The sequence below is a fragment of the Misgurnus anguillicaudatus genome, chromosome 9 (genome assembly GCF_027580225.2).
Source record: "Misgurnus anguillicaudatus chromosome 9, ASM2758022v2, whole genome shotgun sequence".
Classification (NCBI taxonomy): Eukaryota; Metazoa; Chordata; class Actinopteri; order Cypriniformes; family Cobitidae; genus Misgurnus; species Misgurnus anguillicaudatus.
The window spans coordinates 34,019,535-34,041,566 of NC_073345.2; the positions used below are offsets into that span (position 1 = coordinate 34,019,535).

General features: G+C 36.4%; 1 protein-coding gene across 1 annotated transcript in view; it reads right to left on the reverse strand.

Annotated features, from left to right (window-relative positions):
- scamp1 (secretory carrier membrane protein 1) overlaps positions 1-22,032 on the reverse strand; it is a 37,685-nt gene that overhangs the window by 6,038 nt on the left and 9,615 nt on the right. Inside the window, exons 2-8 of the mRNA XM_055180898.2 lie at positions 12,064-12,141; positions 10,043-10,153; positions 4,882-4,993; positions 2,332-2,460; positions 1,950-2,109; positions 1,739-1,840; positions 1,281-1,398 (exon numbers count right to left, since the gene is read on the reverse strand). Coding sequence (XP_055036873.1) covers positions 1,281-1,398; positions 1,739-1,840; positions 1,950-2,109; positions 2,332-2,460; positions 4,882-4,993; positions 10,043-10,153; positions 12,064-12,141 — 810 coding nt within the window. The remainder of the gene's footprint in view (positions 1-1,280; positions 1,399-1,738; positions 1,841-1,949; positions 2,110-2,331; positions 2,461-4,881; positions 4,994-10,042; positions 10,154-12,063; positions 12,142-22,032) is intronic.

Sequence of the window (22,032 nt, forward strand, 5' to 3'; positions counted from 1 at the left end):
AAGTTAACTTAAAATGTTCAACTAATGAGGCAAATTTCACGCGCGAATGAGGCAAATTTCACGCGCGAATGAGGCAAATTTCACGCGCGAATGAGGCATATTTCACGCGCGATTGAGGCAAATTTCAGGCGCGAATGAGGCAAATTTCACGCACGCGGGAATGAGGCAAATTTCACGCACGCGGGAATGAGGCAAATTTCACGCGCGAGCGAATGAGGCAAATTTACTGAAAATGTTCAAGCGTCCAACAATGTGCAAATAGTGCTATTTTTTCGCATCTGGTGTGAATGCACAGTAGGACAGCATCTTAGCGCTTAAATTTCACACGCGAATAAGGCGAATTTCACTCACAAATGATGCAAATTTCACTTGCGAATGAGGCAAATTTCACGTGCAAATGAGGTAAGTTAACTTAAAATGTTCAACTAATGAGGCAAATTTCACGCGCGAATGAGGCAAATTTCACGCGCGAATGAGGCAAATTTCACGCACGCGGGAATGAGGCAAATTTCACGCGCGAATGAGGCAAATTTCACGCACGCGGGAATGAGGCAAATTTCACGCGCGAGCGAATGAGGCAAATTTCGCGAGCGAATGAGGCAAATTTACTGAAAATGTTCAAGCGTCCAACTATGTGCAAATAGTGCTATTTATTCGCGTCTGGTGTGAATGCACAGTAGGACAGCATCTTAGCGCTAAATTTCATGCACGAATGAGGCGAATTTCACTCACAAATGATGCAAATTTCACTCGCGAATGAGGCAAATTTCAGGTGCAAATGAGGCGAGTTAACTCAAAAAGTTCAACTACGTGCAAATAACGCTATTTATTCGCTTCATTCGAGTCTGATGTGAATGCACAGTAAGACAGCATCTTAGCGCTAAATTTCACGCGCGAAATGAGACAAATTTCACGTGCAAATGAGGCAAATTTCACACGCGAATAAGGCAAATTTACTTAAATGTTCAAGCGTCCAACTATGTGCAAATAGTGCTATTTATTCACGTCTGGGGTAAATGCACAGTAAGACAGCATCTTAGAGCTTAAATTTCATGCGAGAATGAGGCAAATTTCACTCACAAATTATGCAAATTCCTCTCGCGAATGACTCATATTTCACATGCCAATGACGCGAGTTAACTTAAAATGTTCAAGTGTCCAACTATGTGCAAATAGCGCAATTTATTCGCTTCATTCACCTCTGATGTGAACGCACAGTAAGACAGCATCTTAGCATGAATGTTTTGCAGTATAATGTGAAAGCTACTTTGATTGGTCACCTTTTTAAACATGATGAGAGAGATGACAGCCGACGCTGTGAAGAGAGCAGCGATCAGGATCATAATAATCCCAACAGGAATATTGGTGTTGAGTCCTGTCAGCGCCGAGATCCAACCGCTACAAACACAAACACAGTCGATACCTTTACCTCAAATAACCATCAATAAATTCTTAAAATATATATCAGTATTAATGGAGAAAACACATCATCTATTTAACAAAACTTAAAAACTAATGTGAGCTACAGGTCGTTACAATGTCTGCAGAGAAATAATAGATATTCAAATATATTAAATGTAAGACTCTGTTTACACTTAATACCTGGTATTAAGATGCGTTTTGGTCACAAGTGGACAAGAGAGACACATTCCTGTTCACACATGTATCTTTGTCCACTTCTGTCCTGATTATTTTTAGGAGGTGGTCTATGGGCGAGTCGTTTGTGTGTATATCTCACCTAGCTCCCCAACCTTGAATGCCAATGGCTTGTAGCACATGAACACCAAACTGGCAGATATAGATGAAAAAGAATACAAAGAACCTAAATGAACTGTCGCTCCTTCAAACAGACGGAGAGAGAGAGAGAGAGACAGAGAGAAAACCATTACAATTTGATATCTACATAATGTTTCAGTGCTAATAAGTGTGTTTGTGTGCGTTTTAAATACCTAAATGCTCCATAAAGAGGTCTGTACCAGCAGACAAATGAACAGGGTGTAAACAACATAAACCAGAGCATGGCCAGTCCAAAATCCACTCCCCTTGTTGCATCTACACAGAACCACGCCAGACAGCCGAATATATTTGCAAACAGCGTCCCTGTGTGGACTGCAAGAGAATTACACGAGAAAATACGACAATTATTATTCAATGGTTTATTCTTATTGAGCATAAATATATACCAAGACAAAACTGGAAAACAGACTGTAAACTAAAATACAACGATGGCACAACAGATACATTCATGAAGTCTGTACACAAAGAAAATGCACACCTTGAGTTTTATCACGCTATGTAAACTCACTGTACTTCAAGTAAAGAGTTACTCACACATCCAGAGATAATACATGATCTTTACAGTTTTCTGATATTCCACAGGGATGTCCACTGATATGTCATGATAGAAACACGGTCCCACCGGGAACTTCTCTGGAAGAGGAGGCCAGTTGTTTTTCCTCCCTTCGATGACGGCAAGCGAAACAAACGGAGAAAAACTATTAAATGGGGGGTTTAATAAGAAGTTAGCATCTCATGAGTGTGAGACAAAAAGATAAGTCGCAAAAAATAAGCTCTGTGATCAGCAAAGGTTTATGATAAGTTTTGTCCATTAAGGTAAAGGTGTATTGTGTAACCTTAAGAGGATCTCTTGACAGAAATGCAATCAAATATACCCTAAATCTACATACACCTTACATGTTTCTACAGTTTTTAAATCTTGCAATTTGCAATCTCAACACTAGATGCTGCTAAAATTTACACACACACACACACCAACTTTAATGGATTAGTTCACCTCAAAATTACCATTTGATCATAAATCACTTATCCCTGTGTCGTTCTAAACCACCAAGTCCTTCGATTGTCTTCAGAACACATTTTGAGATATTTTTGATGAAAACCGGGAGGCTTGTGTTGACTATGCAGAATATGGTGCGTGCTACTGGCGTGACCTGCTGACGTAGTTGCCAGCGTACAGACACAGAATATGCTAATTTGTGCATTTATACGGGCTGTTTAAATTTTGTTTACAATGTTTGCATAATGGCTTAAATTTAAAAAAAGGACAAAAACAAAAAAATGTACTAGGGGTGTAAATCGGACAGTTCATTACGATGCGATACAACATCGATTTTCTCTGCCGACAATGCGATTTTTGCAGATACATCAAACTCTTATTCGATGCAATTATGATTAGATTCAATTCATTTATCAAAATTTTTATATTACGTGCCTAGTTAAGTCTTTCTCCTCCAGCCTTTAAAAAAAGTTGCCATCCAGCGCCAGCATTTTTTTATCATTTTCGCAAAAGTTAATGCCTTCCAGAAAATGTTCTTCTTTAAATATATTAACATACAATATATCAATTAAAGGAACAGACTCTCTGCCTTAAAAAAGTAGGTTTGGGTAGGTTTCTTATCAATTGTTTAGCAAAAATCTGAGATAATTGCATTTTTGTGAAGGACTTTTGAAAGAGATCAGATTGAAAGTGATGATCAAAACATACACAAAGTTTGAACTGTTTGGTTTTATAAGTTAGTTAAGAGCGCCATCTGGTGGATAATAGCGAAAAAATGGATTGCTGGAAAACTTGTCATTGGCAGGGAAAGTTTTCTCTTAATTGACGTGTTAACTCGTCAATGGCGGGGAAAGAGTTAAGCAGTTACATTTTTACTTACAAATGCAACCAAAATATACTAGTCAACATTTGAAGTGGATCAAAACGTTTCTTAAAACCAATACCCATTACCCGTTCTTGTCTTAGAACAACTTTGATGAATGTTCTTGATCCACTTCAAATGTTGACTAGTGAACATTTAATTAAACTCTTTTTTTGTCCCAACTGAAACATATTCAACATCAAACGAAGCCAAAATTACACACAAAAATGCAAAATGTCACATAAAACTGAGCTTATGATGATGGCAACAGTCAAAGTCTGATCACCATGTCCAGTAGAGACGACACTGCGTTTTGCATGAACAATATCACCTGCAGTGCTAAACATACGCTCGTCTTCTCCCTTCTTCGCTGCTAGAACCACTTTGTTGTTGCATCGCATTAATTTGCTGATGCTAACAGGCAAAAATAAACGAAAATATATGCTTTTGCAGGAATGCATGGATGGACATTGCATTAAGCATTGAGGACGTGGAGAGTGTCAAAATAAAAGTACCTCAAATCGATTTTTATATGTGGCATCGATGCATCAGATCGTTAGAAATAAAATGTATGTATCAATTCATATCGATGTATTGTTACACCCCTAGTAACTACGTCAGCAGGTTATAAGTCAGCAATATGCGCACTGAACAACCAAACAGGAGAACAAAATGTTGAATAAAATTGTTTGTTTTGTTTCTTTGCGCACAAAAGTGTTCTCGTCGCTTCGTATTATTATTATTATTGAACTACTGATGGCACATGGACCATTTTGGTGATGTCTTTCATTCTTTTCTGGGCAAAATTGTGTAAATCAACTGCAGTTTATGGGACGAGCTTCTCGGTTTTCATAAAAAATCTCAAAAAAGAATACAATCAAAGGACTTGGTGCGACACAGTGAGTGATTTATGATCAAATTGTCATTTTAAGTTGAACTAACCCTTTAAGGTAATTAAACATAACTATTTTGAAGTCTAAATACAATCACCAGAAATTCAAAGTTAATCTTAGGCTATAAACTGGATAAATGCTAAAATGCAAACTTGTATCCAGGTTTTGCTCAACAAAAATATGACTTCCCTGCAGCTCTCTATATCCTGTGTGTCCTGTTATAAGATAAACTGTGATTGGTCACTGTATATGTCCATCAGATGATGATCTCTTCCTGTCTAAGTGGGCGGTTCTTGAACAGAATAAGCGGCAGGGTTATCATAAATCACCTCCTGATGCGCTGAGCGACTGCATCTCTCTCTCCCGGCGGTCCAACTCGGCGGCTTTTCTCTCCAGCTCCTCCTGTCTTCTCAATAACTCCGCCTGGGCTCGCACCTGATCCTTCAAACATACACAATTCAGTTATTAACAAACACACAAAGCATTTCAGCTGACATTAAAGAAAACCATACAACACAACACACACGTACTTAGTTGTGTGATTCACTGAATGTTTACAGAAGACAGCTGTCAGATCCAATCATAAACACAACTAGAAGTTTTAATATGGGGGTCTCGCTCACGGCTCCGTTTCTAGCATCAACACACAACTTACTTTCTTTTTTTTGGGGGGGAAGTCTTTCTGCAATCTTCAAAGTCATTTTATGTTTACACATTTGAAAGATGCTTAAATCCTTAGTGATTTACAGTGCATTTAAGGTGTACATTATATCAGTATGTGTTCCCATAAGCTACACAACAACATTTTAAATATACTTATAAAAGAAATCCACAAACGGTACACTCCAAATCCGACCCAATTTGGATTTGGATCAATTTTGCTCAGTTACTCACCTCTGAATATACTTCAGATTTGGATTCGGCACCAGTAAGAAACAACACCGGCAGTAAAATCTTTGTGACAGCTAAACTATTTGGTTTACTGTTCTGACAGCGATGTTCTCGTTTTACAGACTGAGCTGGTTGTAATGTAAATATTGTAACAGTTGTGGGAGTTTTGTGTTTGCTTACGTGTGCACTGTATAGTATTTTGTACATAGGCGGGTAAAAAAAAATGTTTCCCGGCTTCTAGTCTGTTTCTGTTAGCTTTGCGGTCATGCGCTCTAAAAACAGACGTGTTAAAAACAACACAGTGCATTGTCACAAACTAGACACATTTCAATATTATTGGAACAACATATTTTGTGTTACTTTTAACACACTTTGTTGTCACTCTTATTTATTTGAAAACAAAATCGAATTATGCTTCCCAGACAAGAATTATCCTAGTCCCAGCCTGAAGCGCATCCACTGCAAAAAATGATATTCAAGAAAAAAAATCTTAGTATTTTTGTGTTGTTTTCAGTAAAAATATCTAAAAATTCTTAAATTAAGATGCTTTTTCTTAATGAGCAACACGACCCAAGAAAATAAGTCTAGTTTTTAGAGCAAAAATATCAAATTTAAATGATTTTGTGCATAAAACAAGCAAAAAAATCTGCCAATGGGGTAATCAAAAAAATCTTGAACATTTTTTCTTAAACACTAAATTCAAGAAGAAAAATTTTTTTTTTTTGCATGTTTTATGCATTATCACTTAAATTTGATATTTTTGCTCTAAAAACTAGACTTATTTTCTTGGGTCGTTTTGCTCATCATCTTAATTTAAGAATGTTTAGATATTTTTACTGAAAACAACACAAAAATACTAAGAAAAATCTTTCTTGAATTTTTCTTGAATTTAGTGTTTAGAACAAATATTCAAGATTTTTTGCTTAACCCATTGACAGATTTTTTTTATGTTTTATGCAGAAAATCACTTAAATTTGATATTTTTTCTCTAAAAACTAGACTTATTTTCTTAGGTCATTCTGCTCATCAAGAAAAGCATCTTAATTTAAGAAATTTTAGATATTTTTACTGAAAAAACACAAAAATACTAAGAAAAATCTTTCTTGAATTTTTCTTGAATTTAGTGTTTAAAACAAATATTCAAGATTTTTTGCTTAACCCATTGACAGATTTTTTTTATGTTTTATGCAAAAAAATCACTTAAATTTAATATTTTTGCTCTAAAAACTAGACTTATTTTCTTAGGTCATTTTGCTCATCGAGAAAAGCATCTCAATTTAAGAATCCCTAGATATTTCCACTAAAAACAAGACAACAATACTAAGAATTTTTTTTCTTGAAAATAATTTTTTGTAGTGTATATTTTGTGCAGTGTCATTGTTTTGTCTCAAGATGCACACCAGTATTTTTTGTAGGGTATATTAGTAAAAACTACTTAAATGTCCTAATATAACTAAGGCCTAGTCCTGGATTAAACTAAACCGTGTCCGGGAAACTCCCACAATGTTGTAAAATGACACATAATGTGTTAAACAGCATAACACAAAAAATGTGTAAAAATGAACACATCCTTTTTTTAGAGTGCATATATGCTACTATATTCGTAAAAGAATGAATTTAGCCCATGCGTGCAATTTACGTTGTATTTATTGGACCAAATTGTATAAAAAGTTGTCCGATCTAAAGCTCCAGAATGAAATGAGAAGTTTCAGATGCAAAACCCTCTAACTGTGTCTTTCTTGTAATGAGCATTTTTTATCAGACTCTAATGTGAATGTTAAGTAATTTCACTTTAATGCCAATGATAAGGTTATTAGTAATACTGAGTATGTTGTGATTGTTGGTGTAACCGGTGCTTAAGCCTCTCACCGATTAGATCACTTGCCCACCGCAGCACTGCCTTCCACCATCGCTTTGATTTTTTTCTTGTAATAAAATCATTTAGTTTTATTAGAGGGAGCAGACACTAAAAACTGAATGTGTCTGCTGCCTGAATTCAGTGCGATCTGAAAGCGCGTCACATCACAGAGCAGCAGGTGTCAGATCTCTTTGTGTGTGAGGCGAGCTGACTGACAATGACAGACGCCGTGTGCCTACTCGTTTTATTATAATATATAATATTTAAAAGAGACACTAAAAAAATATGCTTATTTTCCAGCTCCCCTAGAGTTAAACATTTAAGTTTTACCGTTTTGGAATCCATTCAGCTGATCTCCGGGCCTGGCGGAACCACTTTTAGCATAGCTTAGCATAATCCATTGTATCTGATTAGACCATCAGCATCGTGCCAAAAATAACTAAAGAGTTTTGATATTTTTCCCATTCAAAACTTGACTCTTCTGTAGTTACATCGTGTACTAAGACAGACAAAAAAATTAAAAGTTGAGATTTTCTAGGCCGATATGGATAGGAACTAGAGGTTTTCACGCGTCTACTTAGATCCGAAAACCCGAGGTCCGGGTTTTATGTGTGCCTCTGACACGGGTCAGGTATAATAATAGTGCCATCTCAGGTAATTTAAAATGAATGGCTTTACCGAATGGACCCAAGACGACCCGAAACTATCTCCCGTGTGTGCATAGATGTCCTTTACCAACCCCTCCTCAGTTTGCAAGAGCGCTTGTGACATTTGGCGTGTGATAATTGGTTGCAAAGCCACTGGGGTTTCTTTCTGTCTAACTGGTGTGTGGGAGACGCTGCAGACTGCACACACGTTGGTGCCGTTTACATTTGGGTCCAGTCGGTTAAAAAAATTGCCACTGCTTCGGGTCGGTCTCGGGTCTTATTTTATCGGGTTGGTCTCGGGTCGGGTCTTTCCTTCTATGCACGTCGGGTAAAAAGTGATTCGGGTCATTTCGGGTCGGATCGATATGACGTGCGCATTTCGATTCTTTTTATCGATTCCTGACTCAGGCTATGTCCACACGAAGCCGGTGCATTCCCCATCCGATAATTTTTTTTCCTTGTTCTAAAAAAATAATCCGTAAACACGAAACCACTGAAACCAACTGAAAGCGGTGTAGTATATATGCCGGACCAGTATGAGGCGCTGTACTTCTGCCACAGATATACACTATACACGGAGAAGAAGACTTTGAGCATGCGCATAACCAACGTATGGTGTTGTCCATTATCGCTTGTTGGTCACCACAATTGCATAGAAGCAATAGATTTTGCTGTAATAAAGCTAGTAGGCTTTAGTAGCTTCTGTAGCACGAACACAATCACGTAGTCCGCCGTTATTGTTGTTGCTGTTACGTGTGACGCTTCCGACACGTGATGTGATGACGTTTTCGCTTCACAAAATATACGGATTGGCTGTACAGATGAAACCGCAAGGGTGTCAGTTTCAGATGTATCCACTTTAGGACCCGGTTTCAAAAAATAGCGGATTCAGTCTCCCAAAACGCCGGATCCGTGTGGATGAAACGCCAATACGATAACAAATTTATGCGTATACAGTGATACGCGTCTCCGTGTGGACAGCCCCTCAATCTCGCACAGCGAACAGCAATGAGCGTTTTACAGTTGTATCTATCTGCCAGGACCTGCGACGCACCTTCTCTAATTAACCCCATCTGCAGTTCATTACACTCGGCACTATGACTGACCACAGCAAACGTTCAAAAGTTTAGTTAAACTTTGTGAAAAAAGACTGTAGTATTGCCATATGCAATACATATGCTAATTACAATATTAATAAAAAATTATTCGTATTTGATTCAATCTGTTGATGCATATTGTCCTTAGGAGCAGGACTTATATCTGGGTCATATAGAGATCAGAAATCCCAGCTTTACCCTGAAGGCAACATCATGTGACACACACGGCTTATTAAAGCAGTCCTTCAACAAACCTTCTGTTAAGATCCTGAGGCTCGACCCTTCCAGCACCCTACATACTAAGATTACAGCAACAGAAAAACAGCAGGGTTCTGTTCACCCTCCTCCAAAAGATCTGGATCACCTTGTCTTGTGTCCTTACCCAAACGCCTGACGTCACCGTGGAAAGCCCGAGCGAGCGAGTGAGTCATCTGATACGCAGTATGTGAGTGAATGTGTCTGTCTGTCCATATGTCTGTGGAGCGAGGTGTCCCCTACACCCCGAGGGCTGTTGAATTATACAGGATAACTGCACTCGTAAGCAGATTGTCTACACTCAGGGGTCTTCTGGAAGGGTCTGTTGTGTACTGACTGACTGTGGAGAGCTAAACTCAAACTCTTATATTATGTCTTTCTATTTGTTACACAAATAACAAAAAAATAAAATGACGGCCTCATTTGCAAAGTTTTGTCTGTACGTTTATTAAGAACTTAATTACCCATGAGGTATTGTTAGACATTAATGAGATAAATGTGCTGAAGATATTTTACAGAAAAACATAACTTGTCATCATTAAAAGGACCACAGCAAGTGGCACAGGTATGGATGTTCGCACAACGTCTCTTTTATCATCACAAAAAATTTATAATTTACTAAATAGTAGTAAGTTGTCACTATAGGTTCATTTTCATCAGCGATAAGGAAATAAATGTCATGATATGTCTTAAGTGAGCGGTGGACCAAACTTTAGGGTAATAATGAGAAGCGTAACAGTACCTGTGTTTGCTGAGGTTGGGTGTACGCAGGCGGCTCTTCGGTGGGCTTCATGATGGCCGGCTGTGTGTTCGCTGTAGGTGGGACTGATTTAGGACCGGAGCCCTGTGGCAACTATAACAAAACAAAAAAATGTGTGATACTGTTGTCCAAAACACCAAACAAAATCACAACACAATACCAGAAAACATTTTGATCATTTCATTCATGATTCTCTAAATCAGATGCCATGCATCATTTGTTGAAGTCATTTATGTTAAATTCAATGAAATAAAACAGAGATCTATCTTCATGTTGGCTAGACGTTTACATTGCTATTTTGAGGCCATTGAAAACGATTGCACCATTGACCAACTAAAACCTAATCTAAAGTCAATGGTGCAGTATTTTTTTAAAGGTGCAGTGTGTAATTTTTAGAAGGATCTCTTGACAGAAATGCAAAATAATATACAAAAGTATATAATCAGGGGCGTATAAAGGCCTTTTTATAATGAACCGTAATGTTTTTATTACTGAGACGTTTTTATCTACATACACCGAGGGTCCCCTTACATGGAAGTCACCATTTTGTGATGCCATGTTTCTACAGAAGCCCTTAACGGACAAACTTTTTTAAGTTGTCTCCGACGATGACATGTTTTTCCGGTGGTGGCTACCGTAGCTTCTTTATGCCTTGCTTGCAAAAGCAAGGGGTGTGCAGTGGACTGAGTCGTTGGTTGCAATTCGCAACCTCACCACTAGACGCTGCTAAAATTTACACACTGCACCTTTAAAGGTAATAACCTCCAAAAGGGAGTCAATTCCCATAGACCCCCATGTTAAAAATGCCCAACTTTACAGCAGAAATAAATGTGTTTACAGCCTGGTACCAAAGGTGTTTTTTGTCTGTATAGCTAATTTTGCCTTTCATGACAACCGTGAGGGGGGTGAATTTTTTTGTAACTCATCCATTTAAATTATATTAAGCCTTAAAGTGTTATGTACCCGTTTTTGGTTATCGGCGAGTGATGCACTGCCAAGATGGCGATGGCAGGCTCAGCCAACTATTGGCTTCAAGAAAGCTCTTCACAAACCTATGGGTGATGTCACGGACACTACGTCCATCTTTTGTACAGTCTATGTAAATATGCACCTATAGGCGCATACATAGGGATATGCAGCAGCACACAAAAATGCCAAATATAAACAACGAATGTAAAAGATTTTTTTTTGTAAATAAAGATAAAAATTGCATGTATCAGAATTAACTTTTTGAAGTAATGACGAATGCCATGTCCTCTTCCTTCAGTCTCTGCTCTTGTAAATTTCAACCATGTAAATAACGAATCCACCATAGGAAATGTATGGCTTTTAAAGGGAATGGGAGATAAGGCCCTGATTGGTATATTGCACGTTACCCCCAAAACACACCTATGACTCATTAAGAGAATAGGTACAACCTTTTTGGACCATGCACCTGGCACACCAACTGTCATTAAACTACCAAAAGTGGATTCGGACATGTCCTTTAGACCATGTGCTTAGATTAAAACAGGGCCAATCTTTTATGTACATTAGATGCATAATACACCTCAAACTCAACTTTTCCACAAAACAAAACAATTAGCATTACAATATGTCATTTACTTATGAACAGTAGTACAATGAATGAAGGTGATTGCATTAATTCATCAACACATTAAATAATGATCGAATGATGCGTTAAGGGCGTTAGATCCGGGCACACGTCCAGAAGCACAGTATGGTCCAGCGCACGTTCTGCATTTTAAAGATTGGAGTGATGCTGTACAGTCTCAGTATTAAAGTACACCAGATTGCGGCAGTCTTCTTCATCCCCACTAAAAACCAGCCTGCAGGATCACAAACTGCACCATGCACTTGCATTCAGCACAGACTATTGTGGGTACAATTGCACTGATTTGCATAAATCCTTTATTGAGAACTTAAACAATACAAACAGAGCGTGCACAAAAACTGTAGTCTCTTTTTTGTGAATTATACATTAGCTGTGTGCAGCCACTCACCGGTTTTGAGTCTGTGAAAGGGTTATACTCCTCCAAACCAGGAGGGGCAGTCCGCGTTACTTGTGTCACTGATGGATCCTGCATAAAACAAAGAGACAGAATTAAAATATTTCTCTTTTAACTATGGGTGTAACAATACATCGTGCGATTCTTCTTGCTATGCTTCTCAATAAATTACGGTGAAATGCCGCTACATCCAAAAGCCAGAGGGCGCTCTCATGGAGAAACTCAATATGTGCCGCAGAAAAAAGTATCATTACAGAGGGAGCCTTAGCGATGGGAGAAACAAAGCTTTTCGAAGCTCTGAATCAATTTCGCAAATTGATTCAGTTTTTCAAAGCGTTCGAAACACCATACACGCTGGCGACATCTGCTGGTCAAAAAAGTGTAAAAGCAACAAGATCTTTCCCAATTTTTTACACTTTTTACAAATTAATACCAAGACTTCTCTAAAAAAATTTTTTTTAAGAAAAATCAATTATTTAACTTAATTAAGCCATAATTAAAAGTGTATTCTGTGTTTTTAGTTCTATATAGGGGCAACAAATCATTAAATACATACTTCCCTTTTAATTATGCACATGTTTGTCATTAAATCTTTCTATAAACAAAAAGTAGACAAAATGGTAGTGTTATTAGTTAGAAAGATGAATGTTTTATGAACTTGCATAATAAAACTGACCCGAGTACACCTAACCATATTAGACACTGGACATTTGTGATCAACTCCCCCTAGTGGTGAATCATCGTTTGCTAAAATCATGTGACTTAGCCAGTTTGAAACATGCTACGAACCAATAAGCTTCGACTTCATGCGGCGCTGCAAGAACCAACAGCCGGATGACATCGAGAAGTACGGCGAGAACGATTTGGGAAATCATACGAAGTGTAATTTCGGCTCGCTCTCGCGCCACTTTGACGTCTTCCGCCACGTGAAGTCGAACAAGCCTAATGATTCGTAAATGTTTTGAAGCCTCATGAAGCAGTGTTTCGAAAGCGAATGAGAAATGCGTAAGCATATTTATATTGCTGTTCTTTAAACATTTTCAGGTATTTTCATGATAATAAAGAATATTTTTAATGATAATATAATGACAAGTGTTGCTTTTTTGTTGTAAACGACTCAAACTGTGATTTTAGATTGATATGGACTTATCAATAGCTGTAGTACTTGAAATAGTTGTGCATAGTATTGCTCTTGCGATTCAGAATCGATAACAGACAGGTGCTAGTGTGCATCGCAAAATATCATTACACCAATACATCATAAAACTTTTTTTTTTATTATTAAAACTGATTGGGTGATTCTCACGAAACCATTGAAACACCACGGCACTAATGATTTTAGCTTTAAAATGTGTAATATAGTAACATTAAAAAGCATCAGAATTAACACAATACTGTGCCTTGCACAATGTGTGATTTCAACATAAGAATTTATAATTGTAAATTTTATCTCATTTTCTGCTGAAATTCTCATTACCGCAATGTGTCCGGCTGTGTTTGAACATGCGTTATGTTGTAATTTAATCAAATTAACACAAAAATATTAAGAAAAAAAATAAATGGATGTTTTGCTAGACTACTTTAGATGACAGAAAAAATATTTACTGAATATTCATGTATAATAATAATGAAGAAAAATTAGGTGTCAATGCCTGATGTTCTCATCCTCCGCAACACTTTTTGAGAACAGTTTAAGCACACATACAGAATTTTAATAAAGTTTGATTTTGAGTGACCAAGCACATGGACCAATTTACTTCAAGATGGCTACCAGGTAAGATCATTTTTTTACAGTTAATTTGAAATATTGTCTTGTCAGAATGCTTACACGACATTTTGATTATCATTACCGCAACAGATGCTTATTAAATGTTCATTTAATTAATAGAAGCATAATACTTTGATTTTAAATGCATGTGCAGAATCTCCAAATTATGTTCTTTCAGGTTTGTCATGTCATTTTGAAAATATGTCAGTGTTGATGTTTTCTGACTGTTGCGGTAATGAGATTTTTTAGGACTAATTTTTTAAATTATGTTACAAAAAGTGTTAAATGATAAGTTAAAGTTTTTAAATTAATGTTCCCATTTACTCCAGACTTTGTTTTTCAATGTCTGGTGGGAAAAAAGGTAAATTTAAGCAATTTTTACATTTTCATGCTTGACATTTTTAAAACCAGTGATTTAAAACCAGTAATTTCGGCTTGCTCTCGCGCCACTTTGACGTCTTCCGCCACGTGAAGTCGAACAAGTCTAATGATTCGTAAATGTTTTGAAGCCTCATGATGAAGCAGTGTTTCGAAAGCGACTGAGAAATGTGTAAGCATATTTATATCGCTGTTCTTTAAACATTTTCAGGTATTTTCATGATAATAAAGAATATTTTTAATGATAATATAATGACAAATGGTGTTTTTTTGTTGCAAACGACTCAAACTGTGATTTTAGATTGATATGGACTTATCAATAACTGTAGTACTTGAAATAGTTGTGCATAGTATTGCCCTTGCGATTCAGAATCGATAACGGATAGGTGCTATAGTGTGCATCGCAAAATATCATTACACCAATACATCATAAAACTTTTTTTATTATTAAAACTGATTATATTGCTAACTGATAGTGTTTATTAAACCAGATGTTAAAAATACTTTCAACTATTTCCATAGTGAATGTCTAGTTGGGCCAACACAGACAACAATAACAGGAAAACAACCAACAAGTGCCAAAGTCTTCAGTATTGTGAATGTATGATGCTCCTCTGATCTTTCTGCCTGAGAAGACACCAGCTGTTGTAAATGAACCATTCATCCAAAAATACGTCTCTCTCATTATTTATTCACCCCTATGTCTTTTCAAACCTGTATAACTTTATTTCTTTAATGAGGAAAGGCTACATTTTTCATGACAGTAAATGGAGGCCAGGTCTGTAAAATGTCTTTAAGAGATAGTTAATATATTTTTACATGTGTGTGTATTTATATACAAAATAATTATGCACAGTACACACACATATATATGATGTGAACAAAAACGTTGAATCTATAAACAGTTAGTTGTGATTAATCCTTATACTGCCCTACTTGAAATTACATTTTGTGCATGTATAACAGAATGCATACAATCTACAAAAACTAAACTACAGCCTTAAAACAACCCACCACAAAATCCAGTCCTTAATGTCACCAAACAAACTGGCATTTTTCCTCGTGTTTCTGATAAGGGCGTGATTATCATAAATAATGTCACACAGATGTTGGTGAACACCAGAATGATCCACAACTTTAAATCCACACCAGATTACAGCAAATATCCACAGACGGAAACCATCACACTCCACTGAGGAAATACTCCAAATTTTGTCTTTAACACCAGAAGTATCTAAGAGAACCTGTAATTTTCTCCTACTTGATCCCAGTAATTTACACAAAGCCAAAGCTATAAATAGATGAGGATTCAAATATGAGGAGAAATGAGAAGAGGGAAGATAATATTCAGAATAGCACAGCAGCATTACTTCTTATGCAATATGTACACTGTGTTTCTGTATGCACAGATTATCTTCATGATTTACTGAAACCAAAGCACATTTAACCAAGTACTGCAGTGCAATACAACATGCTCATCAGCAAGTAATATATCAACTGCCAAAAGGTCATTTGCAAGACATAAATGCAAAATAACTATTTATTTTTAAACTACACCCGTTTAAAGAAACAATAAAGATGACAAGCGTTGCAACAACCAACAAATCAATTATAACATTATTTGACCGGGTGATTCTCACGAAACCATTGAAACACCACGGCACTAATGATTTTAGCTTTAAAATGTGTAATATAGTAACATTAAAAAGCATCAGAATTAACACAATACTGTGTTCTACCTTGCACAATGTGTGATTTCAACATAAGAATTTATAATTGTAAATTTTCTCTCATTTTCTGCTGAAATTCTCATTACCGCAATGTTTCCGGCTGTGTTTGAACATGCGTTATGTTGTAATGTAATCAAATTAACACAAAAATATTAAGAAAAAAAATAAATGGATGTTTTGCTAGACTACTTTAGATGACAGAAAACATATTTACTGAATATTCATGTATAATAATAATGAAGAAAAATTAGGAAAATGATGTGTCCATGCCTGATGTTCTCATCCTCCGCAACACTTTTTGAGAACAGTTTAAGCACACATACAGAATTTTAATAAAGTTTAATTTTGAGTGACCAAGCACATGGACCAGTTACTTCAAGATGGCTACCAGGTAAGATCATTTTTTTACAGTTAATTTGAAATATTGTCTTGTCAGAATGCTTACACGACATTTTGATTATCATTACCGCAACAGATGCTTATTAAATGTTAATTTAATTAATAGAAGCATAATACTTTGATTTTAAATGCATGTGCAGAATCTCCAAATTATGTTCTTTCAGGTTTGTCATGTCATTTTGAAAATATGTCAGTCTTGATGTTTTCTGACTGTTGCGGTAATGAGATTTTTTAGGGCTAATTTTTTAAATTATGTTACAAAAAGTGTTAAATGATAAGTAAAAGTTTTTAAATTAATGTTCCCATTTACTCCAGACTTTGTTTTTCAATGTCTGGTGGGAAAAAAGTAAATTTAAGCAATTTTTACATTTTCATGCTTGACATGTTTAAAACCAAGTTTTCGTGAGAATCACCCGACCATATTTGTCACAACTGAATGGTTTCCTTTTTAATTATGTGTATCCTGAGACATGTACCGCCATCACGTTTAATCTCAAATTACACAATAATCTGTATAAACAGAATAAAATTTACTATTAAAAGGCTGTTTTTGGTTTGTTGTGTGTTGCTAACGTTATCTTCTGCCTTTCCTAGCCTGACCCATTTCTAACATCCCCTAAATTTACTAATTTAATGAGAAATAATCCACTACAAACGCATTTATGAACAAAGATGATTTGATTCACATGTAGTGCTAATTGGCGTGAATGGAGTTGACGCAAGGGATGCATTATTTATTTTTTCATTTTCCTACTTATTTTGCCAATATTCTCACCACTCCCCAAATACATTTTAAGAATGTCCATTTTACATCACATTATTTAACAATGAACATTTTTTTAACATACCAGAAGGCAACTCTGCTCTTTCTCTGAGTTTTTTGGCAGCAGGAACACAGGATTGCTTTGGTGCACACATAGATTAAAAGTGCCTAATTCTGTACCAAAGGTCCTTAGGCATCAGATGCAATACATCATGGATTATATCAAATACCAACAGATAGAAAAGTCAAAACCTCAAGATTTCATCAAGACATTGGTTAAAAGCAAACACCAAAATCAACAAAAAATTGGTCACTGAGCACAAAATCAAGGTTCTGCCACAGCCATCCCAGTTCTCTGACCTGAACCATACAAAAAATGACTGAAGAGTACAGAAAATCAACATATAAAAACTCTGGAGAAATAATCTATAAGATCACCTGCCATGAATTCTTCAACCTAATCAGATATTATAAAAGAAGACTCTGAGCTCTTATCTTTGAAAATGGAGGTGGCAAAGAGGATTAAATGAAGGGGTGCCAATTATTGTGTTCAGTGTGTATTAGAGAAAATAATTTATTACAATGTTATTTCCCCTTCACTTTCAATTATACTTCAATGACATATCATATTTTCGTTTTTAAATTGAAGCTTAAAAGAAAAAAAGTTAAATTTAAGACCTTTTAATACAATTATGAGTAAAATTTAAAACCAAAACGACAGCTATAGAAAAATATCAAATAAATGCAGTATTAAAACAGATAATCAAAATATCAAAATACAGGAAGCCACAGCTGTTTAGTTGGTTAAATTAACCCAGCTTTTTTGCTTATACAAAACTAAGTTTAAGGTTTGTTTCTTGTTAAACCCACAGTTTACAGTCAGATCACAACATCTGAAATATAGCCTATGGCACAATTTGGATTATGATAGCCTACATGTGTATGCTCTTTAAAAAATAATGACTCGAAACTGGATTGACGTGCAATCTGAGATTTTCTTTTTGTGTCCAGATTTTTAGAGTGCATTAAACACTGTCTGTCTCCGCCACTGATTAGTTCTTCAACATTTTAAATTACTATTTTATTTTCTGCAGACAACACTTTTCAAGGATAAACGGAGATAAGAAATTTAAGACTTGGGTAAATTAAATTTAAGACCTAGGATGAGAATCTGGTTGTTTTTAAAACTTTTAAAGTGACTTTAAAAAATGACACTGAGCCAGGGGTATTATAATTTACAATAAATTAAACTTCCCTTATGAGTTTTTTTTATCTTGTTCTTTGCATATTTATAAATCAAACAAACACAAGATATATACACAGCACACAGTCAATTGTACATTATAAACATCACTGTGGGATGCATTTTAAAGCTTTAAAGTTGTTGGAGGCAGCGTAAAACATGTTGACAAGGCAAAAACAGCAGCGGGCCATACTAATCTTTTCATATTACCGGATTTAAGTTGTCAAAAAACATATTTGATGGAACTACAGAAAAATAGTATCTAGACATATTGGTGTGATACATAAATAATAAACCAATGCATTTCTTGACTATTAATTAAGAAAAATCACAGCTCTTTGCTGAAAATGGGACTAGAAAATCCCATTCATGACGATTTATTGTATTTCAATGGCTCATTTAATCTTTCAGGAACTAACTGAAAGTCTCCATGAATGATGGTCAAACTTTTTGGACTTCTGTTGCCAGAACTCTCTTTTTAAAGGGCTCCAACTCATTCTTACATGCAGGAGTGCTGCTTTTGAGTTAGCCACACCCACTTATTTACATTCTGCGGTATACACAAATAGAAAAACCTGCTATGGTTAACATTTTTGATTCTGTCACAAGAGTAAACAGCTTTATACCATCCCAAATTCCCAGATTGGTATGCAATATGTAAAAAGTACAGTGATTGGACTATAGGCAGTCTATGGGCGTGGCATCTCAGAGTCTGAGACTGCATAGATATATACACTAGATTTCCCCTTGGGGTTCTAAGCATGCGTCAAAACCGCCGCCATCTTGGAACAGGGGTCTTGTCATAGAAAGTAGCTTGGTACCGCTGCTATCTCCACCTTCTAATTCATGGACCATGCCGGACTTTTGTGCTGTGTATTGATGTTAGGCCTACTAGCACTATGCATTATATTTAGAAAAAGTAGATTTTCTTAATATCAAAACTTTACATTTTCTCTGGACTCAACATAAATACATGTATGACCGTTGGAACGAAAAAAAACCTAGAAAATCCCATTCATGACGATTTATGGTGATTTTATTTCCGTTACACCTTTGTCTACCTTGTCACTGATGCATTAAAGAGGAGGGGCTCCAAGATGGGGGCTCTATTTGACGCATTCATTCCAATTAACTGCCATAGCCAAGGCGACATCTAGTGTACAGCAGGGAAAATAAGTATTTGACATAGAAATCCCATAGAAAATCTATGGAGAGAACTAAAGATCAAAGTTTATAAAAGAGGCCAAAGGAACATTCAAGATTTAAAGACCATTTGTGTGGAAGAATGGGCCAGAATCACTCCTGAGCAATGCACACATGGTCTCTCCATACAAGAGGCATCTAGAAGCTGTAATCACCAACAAAGGCTTTTCTACAAAGTATTAAATAAAGTGTGTTCAATACTTATTCCCTGTGTTATTTCACTTTATTTATTATGAGTCAACTTGTATACTTAAATGTTCTGATTTCTTTGTATGAATTTAAAGGAACAGTATGTAAGAAATGTATATCAATTAATCATAAAATGGACCTGATATGTCACTAGACATTAAAGTGTATGTTGCAGGTTAACCACCACTGTCGATTAATGGGTACATAAATCACTCAAGATATGTGTATAATTTTTAAAATGTCTCAAAAATGGTCTTAAAGACCACTTTTTTTACGTTTTTGGTATTAACGGTTTTTTTAACGCAATTCTGCGATGACGTCACGTTGGGGAGAAGTGGAGACAGACTCAGCCAGAGCCATAGAGATAGATGAGACATTTATTGCTGTTTAATACTTACGTATATAATTTGGAAATAATATATACATCGTAGGAAATATATAATGTGTTATACTGCAAAGTTACCTTGCTACTTATTATTTATGATATATGTGGAGATAAATAAAACTTCGCAAAACTGCTGATTTGATCCATTCATGTCCTGACCACCAGGCTAGAGATTTTTAAACATCCTTAATCCACACTTACTAGTCTATCAAATAATATCTCAAATATATTGTTTTGTGAAATAAAAGGATGCTTTGTTATATTGTTTATGCGATTATAACGAATCACACGATCATTTTATACGCAGCAGCAGTCAGCAGCTGCAGCACACTCGGATCCGACCGCATACATACTGTAATAAACAGGCGTTCGGCGGGTTTTTACATCACGACAGGCTAAGCCATTTGAGGAGGAACCGCTCATTGATCACCGTATTTTTATAAATCCTGTACATGTTTGGACCTGCCGAACAGGTTGAGCACTTTTATATACTTTATTGAGCAGAGAGGCTGCCTGCACAGTTTGACCAGCGGGCTGCGGGAACCGGCGCACATCACGCCGCCAGACGGTGTTGCTAATATAACTCGAAATGTATAACTATTATCAGATCGGCCCGGGAAAGTCCCGACTCTCTCGATTGCCATTCCGCTACTGGCTGTAAGAAAGTGAGTGCGTTTGGGTCGCTGGTCCCCGCGAACAGACGTGACGTGCTTCACTCACCTTCCAGGATTAGAGACATGCTGCCAAAACCGTTTGTGCTGAAGATCGCATAAAGTTACACCCATTTCAGGCAGGATCATGGACCCCCTCAAGCCAGCATGCACGAGTATGTTAATTGTTTGTTTACTTTCTACACGAAGATATGCTAACCTTATGCTATCTGGCTGTCTGCCTATCTCTCTATACTAGCCTATCCATCTGTCTGTCTGTCTATCTATCTGTCTATCTATCTTATCTATCTATCTATCTATGTATCTATCTATCTATCTATCTATGTATGTATGTATGTATGTATGTATGTATTTATCTATAATCTGCGCTATCAGAACTGTACTTTACTCGTCTTTCTATAGTCATTCTCAATGCTCTCAAGGCGGCTTTGGTAAATTCTCTCCCCAGCGTGACGTCATACAGTGCGTTGTGGGGGAAAGGAGAATCATTGCAAATCACTGTACTTTTTCATACTTTTTCGGGTTTTGTGATACCCAACAACATAAAATACAATGGATAACAGTCTAAATGTTTATTATCAACAAGCAAATTGCACAAATTCGTTGAAAAATTTTACCTGCAAAACGCCCTTTAAGAAATTTTCATTTCAAATACTCATATCACTCACAACAGTGGTCTGGCCAGGATATTGTCATTTATAAAGTGGAGTTGCAGCCCTCAACTGATGTTTATGCTGTCATTTTGTGTATTGGCTACCAGTTGTGATTGCAATACCTGTTTTGGCCACAATCCTACATACTGTTCCTTTAATATTTGGCTTGATGGCTACATCTGGTGGAAATTTTGTGTCAATAGCCCACTTAGAAATCCCCTTACTGATGTGTCAAATACTTATTTTCCCTGCTGTATATAGACCATTTCAGCAGTAACAACATATACAAGCGGCTTTTGTGGAACACACGTGACTTCCGGTAAACTCCGCTAAGAATAAGTAACAACAAAGTCCTTTTAAAGTAGTTAATTTATATAACAAGCAAAATAAACAACACATAGAATACCTAGGAAACCAAAACATTTGTTATTTTCGACGAGGTAGTTCAGTTTCGCAACTAGTCAGACCATTCAAAAAACTGAAACCGGAAGTGAAGTTCCGAACAGACACGTACTCGCGTCAACCCACTTGCGTCCGATGAAACTTTTTATATATGGCTGCGACCGCAGCCCTACAAGTGA